Here is an 8,701-nt window from a genome sequence, read left to right on the forward strand (position 1 = left end):
TTTACAAAAATAAACTTGTATATAAAGTCAGTGATCACTGTCTTATAAAATGTATTCGATCTTTAAAAATGTTAGATGCTAAGATTGTATTAATATCGGAGATATAAAAAAGGTAACTTTTTTTATTTTACATTAATGAAAAACAAATAACAAAGTCTATATAACTAGAAATCGATATTTATTTATTTATTATAACATTAAAATATATTTAAACGTTTTTATAAGTATACCTTAAATGAAAATCAAGAGAGAATTAATTTTTATCATGATTGATTTCCTAACTTATTCTCTTAAATTTTTAGTTAATAATAGAAGGATAAAGAAGTTTAAGATGAAAACATAACAATACTTTTTAACTATTGATTAGAGTGTTTAGCTTTTTTGTTAGAGTAAGGAAGTTGAAAACTTAAACTTTAAGAAACAAATAAATCTTAATAGATAAGAAAAGTTAATTAAGTTTTGATGATATCTAATTATAGATGTTCGGAATGTGAACGTGATGTAATGGCAATATTTGGTAAAAAATATTTATTTTTTAAATATATTGAAATTGTTTAAATCTTAAGATGAATATTAATATGTTACGTATTTTAGGAGTAAAAAGTTAAAATATTTCCATTGAATCATATTTTTATTATTTTGGAACAAATTAGGCATAGTATTACAAATTCAACTATCAAAATCAAATTAATTAATTGATTTAAATAATATTATATTATGAAATAAAAGTAGAATATATTAAATAGTCAAATAATTAAAAATTATGTTAAATGATTAAGTAATTATATAAAAGAAATAGTACTTTCAATATAAATCATAGAATTACTTTTCTATAGACATGTAACAAAAAAAGAAAAACAAAAAATTAAAAATATTAAATGATTAATTAACTGACAATTACAAATCAACACAACAAACACATGTAAGAAAATAATTATTTTCTTATATTATAATGTTCCCTAATATTTTATTACATAATATTATAATTATACTATATTTTTGTCATCATATTTTTAGTAAAAAAAAACTAAGGAGACGTATAAAGTAATTGATAACCTTATATCAGTTAAATATTTATGGTTAAGATGCAATATAATATATGTTAATAATTTTTTTTGAAAATAAATTAAGTTATTATTTTATTGATTTATATATTTGAAACAAATTAATCATAAAATATCATATAAACGGCTATCACATAAACTGTGAAAATAAATTGTTAAAAAAATTATTTTTTTATTAAAAAATAAAATGAAAAGAAATTACAGTTATACACCCGAGAAACCCAGCAACTAGATCTGTGCACTTATAATATAACCCACCAACTATTGGCAGTTGGTGATTCGGTAATCGTATTTTTAATGCCTAGAAAATTAACTTCGAAAGAGGTGAACCAGTGTCGTTCCAAAAGAAAATTTATCTTTTATGTCTTCAGATTCTCCAGGTCACGTTGCACAAAACATGGCAAATATTATTTTATCCTCCTTCCTCGTCAAACAAACAAAAAATTTGTTGATCACATTAGTACTGTAATGTTTTACACTTTGAAGTCGGCGTAAGAACCATAAATCTCGTACTGTTCTTATCCTCAAACATGTTTGTTTCTTCGAGTTTATATTGTAGTCAGCATTCATGAACAAGTCAATTTTGTTGATTTTATTTCTCTGTTTTCTTCTGTTCCTTGCTTAGACTGAAAAATGAAACTAAGTCCAAGGGAGATCGAGAAACTAGACCTTCATAATGCTGGCTACCTTGCCCAGAAGCGTCTTGCTCGTGGTTTAAGACTCAATTATGTTGAAACTGTGGCTCTCATAGCAACTCAGGTTTGCTTCTGTTCCTCTTTGGTGTATTTCAACCCTTTTAATTTTTCTTCTTCTATGTTTTTAATTCCATGTTACAATATGGGTTATCTGTTAAGCAGTTTATCTTTTCTCTACTTGCTGTAAATCCTTTAGAAATTATTTTAATTTGTTTGTATGTTACTATCTTTTTTGTTGCATAGATTTTGGAATTTGTGCGTGATGGGGACAAGACTGTTGCACAGTTAATGTCCATTGGGAGAGAACTTCTGGGAAGGTATTGTGTTAATTTTCACTTTCTGGTGTTTTATTTTTGTTTTGCACTTTCTGGATTATAGTTTTTTCTCTTTAAATTGATATAGTGTTGTTCGTACCCTAGAAAAGAAACGGGGAGTCGTTTTTTATTTTTTAGAACAGACCTAAATTTATCTGATACTTTAACAGGAAACAAGTTCTTCCAGCTGTTCGACATCTCGTGGAAAGTGTTCAGGTATGTATCATTATGGCATTGTAGTTATACCATACAAAACACTTTCCCAAATGGCTTTCTGCATATTGCATGAAGTTAGATAATCATTCAATTTGTTACTATAAGAGGGTCTTCAACGTTTCGTGCGAAGAATAATTTTAAAATATTTTTTCATTTTCAAAAAAACTATTTTATGGCCTCTTTAACCTCTGTTTTGGATCTTAAATCTGGAAAAAGATATAGCTCAATTTTTGCTATAAATTACTTTCTCTCACCCATGCTCAGAAAGAAAGAATTTGCCACATGTTATTGCCATAATTTTTCTAAGTAAAATTCAATGTAGGTTGAAGCCACCTTTCGTGATGGAACTAAGTTAGTCACCATTCATGACCCAATCGCTTCCGAGAATGGAAACCTTGAACTAGCATTATTTGGTTCTTTTCTTCCAGGTATGTCTCTACTTTGTTGTAAAAAAGTAGATGATTTCAAACTTATTTGGATAAACTTTCCTGAAAATACTTCTAGGCTAAGAAGGTAAAATAAATTAAGTTTTTAAAAGCAGCTTATGTACATCAATTTTTGGATAAGTTACTAGAGAAGATTGGTTACCTTTTTATTTTCTTCTTTTAAAAATGTTTGCGAAGAAACTAGCTTAAAATCTTAATGCATGTCTCTACGAAGTGCTTCCATCTCTAAGAATGCTATTCTGTAACTAAATTCTTATTATTTTTGTTCAATTGACACGACTTACAGTTACAGTATATCTTTTATTTATCGTTTATCCATGGTGAAATAATGTTCAGATTGAAATTTTGCAATCTTCTACCGTGCCGTTTCAGAACTTTTGAAGTTGACATACAGAAGCACTAATTGTAAATTGAAGCCTCTACTAACATTTGTATTTCTCTTATGGGTGGAAACTGTGTTTACAGTACCTTCACTGGACAAGTTTACAGAGAACGAAGAAGATCATAGAATTCCAGGACAAATAATATTTGGAGGTGAAAATCTGATTCTTAACCCTGGAAGGCGTGCAATAAGTCTCAGAGTTGTCAACAAGGGAGACAGGCCAATTCAGGTGTTTGCCTATGTGCTGCACCTTGCAGCTTATCATTTTTTTTTCTTTTGCTTTAAAATGATTAATTCATTTTTTCCATATAAAAATGGTTGGATTATGTTCTATTTACATGGAGTGCCGTTGTTTCTGAATTCAGTGTGATAGGCTTCCCACATATGAGTGTAAATAATTGTTTTAAATATCCCAGCTAATCTATTAGTTGATTCCTTTTCCTACATAAAAATAAGTTAAAAATATCAACCATTTCATAATACTTCTGAAAATTTCAGGTTGGAAGCCACTATCATTTTATTGAAGTAAATCCTTACTTGATCTTTGATCGAAGGAAAGCATATGGCATGCGCCTCAACATAGCTGCTGGGAATGCCACACGCTTTGAGGTGAAATTCTACTTTGCTGAAATCACTTTTCAAATTTTACCATATTAATTTATAATGTTTAGTTCATTGAGTGTTTGCATTATAGTCAATTTTTATCGGTTGTCAATATCATTGGACAGGCTACGCATGTTCAGTAGTTGAACTGATTCATTTATTATATTTCAAATGATTAATTGAAAAATATTTAATCCTTTAGCCAGGGGAATGTAAAAGTGTTGTACTTGTCAGCATTGGAGGTAGCAAAATCATCAGAGGAGGTAATAACATTGCTGATGGTCGAGGTAATGATTCCAATTGCATTGCAGCCATGGAGACTGTGACCACGAGGGGATTTAGACATGTTGAAGAGGAAAATGCTAGGTTTAAGATTTTCTTTTTGAAGTGATTATTATATAACTTCTCTTAGATGTGTTACAATTCCATGTCTGAGAAGATTTCTCACCACAAATATGAACTTCTCAGGGAAGGTATTACTGGAGAAGATTATTCATTAACTACAGTCATACCTCGAGAGGAATATGCCAACAAGTATGGCCCTACAAGGGGTGACAAAATCCGTCTTGGTGATACCGACTTGTTTGCTGAAATTGAAAAAGATTTTGCTGTCTATGGTGATGAATGTGTTTTTGGAGGTGGCAAAGTCATAAGAGATGGAATGGGTCAATCATGTGGTTGTAAACCTGAGCATTCCTTGGATACTGTTATAACAAATGCTGTGATCATTGATTATACCGGAATTATCAAAGCAGATATCGGTATTAAAAATGGATCGATTTTCTCAATTGGAAAAGCAGGAAATCCAGACATTATGAATGATGTAACTAATATGATAATTGGGGTAAGTTCCCTTCTAGATATCAAAGGCAATGAGCTGAATTCCTACCTCATTATCGTGATACCACTTACAAATACACCCCTCATATCTAGGCTAATACTGAAGTTATTGCTGGAGAGGGCTTGATTTTGACAGCTGGGGCTATAGACTGTCATGTTCATTTTATATGCCCCCAGTTAGTAAATGATGCCGTAACAAGTGGTAAGTTTCAAAACTTGAAGCAATTTATTCTAAGAGTGTGCATTTCATGTATTTGTAAACATTTAATGCATGTAGTATGCTGCATTCATGACTAGCATATAAATGGAAATTTTGGAAGTTGTTGGAGACAGTTTGGTTGTGATTATGCTATATTTTTATGCATTAAAACTTCAGTAACCAAATTACTTATTTTACAAGCATCCTTCTTGATCCAACCTATTTTATTCAGTCCTTTTCTGCATTGCATTGTTTATAGGTATCACAACATTAGTGGGAGGAGGAACAGGACCCGCTGAGGGAACACGTGCTACAACTTGTACACCAGCCCCAAATCATATGAAAATGATGCTACAAGCGACAGATGACATGCCTCTAAACTTTGGTTTCACTGGAAAAGTCTGTTATTATTCTTTCCCTTTTATTCATATATAATGCTTGTTCTGAGTTTTTGTTTGTCTAGTTTTTTTCCTTTTTTTTTTGCCTAACTTTGGGTACTGGACCTCTAAAAAGCTTTGATATATGACTGAAGTCAATTAAATCCTCCATTTATTGATTCAGGGGAATAGTGCCAAACCTGATGAACTGCATAAAATAATCAAGGCTGGAGCTATGGGACTGAAGCTGCATGAGGATTGGGGAACTACACCGGCTGCAATAGACAATTGTTTGTCTGTTGCAGAACAATATGATATCCAGGCACAACTTTCTCTGGCTTACTTATTAAATTGTGTTATTTTTTGATGACTTTTATCGAGAACTTGTATTATAACAGGTTAACATACATACTGACACCTTAAATGAATCTGGTTTTGTCGAACATACGATTGCTGCATTTAAAGGAAGAACCATTCATGCTTATCACAGGTATGTGTTAACTTTAAAATATTTTATAAAGCATAGGCATAACATGGCTGTTATTTGTTAAGTACTGTTTGTAACAGCTGCTGAGGAAAAATATCCACCTTAACTTTATTTGTAAAATTCATTACATAGAAGTATTAACACTGAGAAAAGGAGCTAGTATATATGAACCTTGGAAACATCGGGGCTTTTCTGTAATGTGAAATAGGCAATAGGTTAAACCTTTGCTTTTCCCACAATAGAATGCCTGCATCAATAGGTGTCCTAGTATGCATTTGCATATCGCTGCTCTTTGTCTTTTTTTAATCACCGGTTCTTCTTTCCGGTTCTGTGTGGTATTCAAGGTGATCGTGGTTTATTATATTTTTGCTAACATCTGAAGGATATTGATGTAAATAGACCAGGAATTTTCTCTTCCCCTTCTACCATTCATTCTCTGAATTTGGATGTGTTTTCCAGTCTAAGTTGGCTGATTCTGGACTTTCCTCCAATATTTTATTGGACAGTGAAGGTGCAGGTGGTGGCCATGCTCCAGATATCATAAAAGTATGTGGTGTGAAGAATGTCCTGCCCTCTTCGACAAATCCCACCCGCCCTTATACGTGTAATACCATAGATGAGCATCATGATATGTTGGTATGAACTAAATCACAGAACTAATAGCGAATCAAAGAACTAATAGTGCATATCTTGTGCTATTCATTCCTTAATTTACACTCATGATGTACAGATGGTCTGCCATCATCTTAATAACGATATTCCAGAAGATGTAGCTTTTGCAGATTCAAGAATAAGGGCTGAAACAATTGCTGCTGAAGATATTTTGCATGATATGGGGGCAATTAGCATTATATCTTCTGATTCACAGGCTATGGGTCGAATTGGAGAGGTCCTTCCTTAACTTAAGCTACCCTATGTGTACACCACTTAGTTGTGCTCATTAATTATGAAAAAGGAAATAGAATGATCGGTGCTGTCAAATTAAATCCAGAAAACGAGTGAAAGTTCTCTCAATTTGTTTTCAGGTCTCTGTTATTGTTTTGTGCAGAAAGTGTCTGTGGAACAATGCACTCGTTTCTTACAGTTGTTAATATGACATGACACCCCCGAACTTTCACAGTTGTCTTTTTATTTATTTTTTTAGTATATTCATAAAAATAGATAAACTATTTTTGTTATCACCGGGAGTGAGGATTATATTGTTAAATCATTTTCTTGCTTAGGTGATATGCAGAACTTGGCAAACTGCAGATAAGATGAAGTCACAAAGAGGACCACTGCAACCAGGTGAACAGAACGACAACGTTCGGATCAAACGTTATATTGCAAAGTACACTATAAACCCAGCCATAGCAAATGGTTTCTCGCAGTATGTTGGTTCAGTTGAGGTATGATGTTTGAATGCATGGTGCTATGTCTATTTGAACATGAATTTCCAAGAAAACTGATAATTGGAAGTTCATCTTTCCTGTGACCAACAGCTATCAGTACTCAGTTACCTACGAAAGATACGGAAAAAAAAATAGCATTACTAATGCAGCTTTGTTCAAATATGGAGAGAACTACATATCAAAAACAAAAAGTTAGTTTCTGAGAGTCTGAGCCTAAATGAATTCTCATAATCAAGACTAAGTGAATCAGACACTTCATCCATCTAGGCGCGGATTCTCAGCAATTAACATTTTGTTTTAGATAAGTAGTTCGCTCTATATGTGAACAAAGCTGCATTAATAATGCTAATTTCACAACACTTCAACAGTGAGTTATAGACATGGAAATATTGGAGTATAAATGTTCCCTAGTGCAATTCAACTTTCTGGAATTCAGATTGAGTCACCTATATAGCTTTCTATTGTGCATCTAAATACCACACTCCTCTTTTTTTTTTGTCCTCATTTATTTACATCAATTGTCATATCAAATTGGCTGCTATAAACCTGATCCTTATAATAGTAGTATCATCTTGCCCCCCTCATTTAGGTCCACTTTTGCAGGTGGGAAAGTTAGCTGATCTTGTATTATGGAAGCCGTCATTTTTTGGAGCAAAACCAGAAATGGTGATCAAAGGTGGTGCGGTTGCATATTCTAACATGGGTGACCCAAATGCAAGCATTCCAACACCTGAACCGGTAATATTTTCATAAGTATTGACTATATGTACAATTACCAATTGTATGTCAAACTTCGTTAAATCACACTTCTATAACGTTATAAAAAAAGTTAATTTTGTCAATCTATAAATAGAAGTTCTTCAACTAAACTAGGAAACAAACTGTTCTAGGTGTTTATGAGACCTATGTTCGGTGCATTTGGCAAGGCTGGTAGTGCACACTCCATTGCTTTTGTGAACAAGGCATGTATCAAACCCCTCTCTCTTTCATGGACTCGTGCATTAACAGCATGCATATGTTTGTTTCTCTTCAAAATTCACATTACATGTTGTTCTGTCACACGCAGGTAGCTTTGGCCGATGGGGTAAAAGCTTCGTATGGGCTTAACAAGAGGGTGGAAGCTGTGGAAAATGTAAGGAAGCTCACCAAGCTAGACATGAAACTGAATGATGCTCTTCCACAAATCACTGTGGATCCCGAAACATACAAAGTTACAGCAGATGGAGAGGTTCTCACCTGCACAGCAGCCAAGACTGTTCCTCTTTCTAGAAATTACTTCCTCTTTTGAATTCAAACTGCGTCTGCAATACACAATTTTATTGAAAGAAACATTGAGTAAGCATGAAAATTATCATCTTGATAGATATTCAAATCAATAATTTTTTTTTCCTTCTTCCACCTTACGTTGCATGATTGCATCCTACTACTAGACTATATTTCATTTTATAAGTAATTTATGATCGAAGTTTGTGTGTCCTATTAGGCATCAAGCTTGCTTGTCAGGTTATATCAGATCAGATCAAATTACTATTTTTAGTTGTATTTTTCGACAAGCGAAAAGATCTGTGATAATGATTTGTTTTCGTTGCTTCCGTTTCTCCTGTTGTAATTGTAAAAATAAAGGACTTATCAAAGTTTTATTTTTAAAATTTATCTTAGAAGGTAGAAAAAAAATATTTAAATTATT

General features: G+C 32.5%; 1 protein-coding gene across 2 annotated transcripts; it reads left to right on the forward strand.

The window, feature by feature from the left end:
* The first annotated feature begins 1,387 nt into the window (after positions 1–1,387).
* Positions 1,388–8,413, forward strand: LOC106756429 (urease). 2 transcript variants are annotated; one of them, XM_014638856.2, is made up of 19 exons: positions 1,388–1,555; positions 1,690–1,823; positions 2,003–2,076; positions 2,244–2,289; positions 2,612–2,717; positions 3,201–3,346; positions 3,616–3,726; positions 3,923–4,086; positions 4,189–4,564; positions 4,654–4,762; positions 5,019–5,158; positions 5,321–5,458; positions 5,535–5,626; positions 6,130–6,259; positions 6,354–6,512; positions 6,847–7,011; positions 7,618–7,752; positions 7,905–7,976; positions 8,081–8,413. In XM_014638856.2, exons 2-19 carry the CDS (start codon positions 1,698–1,700, stop codon positions 8,300–8,302), a joined length of 2,511 nt encoding a protein of 836 aa, XP_014494342.1. In that variant the 5' UTR covers positions 1,388–1,555; positions 1,690–1,697; the 3' UTR covers positions 8,303–8,413. The 2 variants fall into 2 exon arrangements, with proteins under 2 accessions (XP_014494342.1, XP_014494341.1); XM_014638855.2 differs by having other exon boundaries at positions 1,389–1,573.
* The last annotated feature ends 288 nt before the right edge of the window (positions 8,414–8,701 follow it).

The sequence above is a fragment of the Vigna radiata genome, chromosome 2 (assembly GCF_000741045.1).
Source record: "Vigna radiata var. radiata cultivar VC1973A chromosome 2, Vradiata_ver6, whole genome shotgun sequence".
Taxonomy (NCBI): Eukaryota; Viridiplantae; Streptophyta; class Magnoliopsida; order Fabales; family Fabaceae; genus Vigna; species Vigna radiata.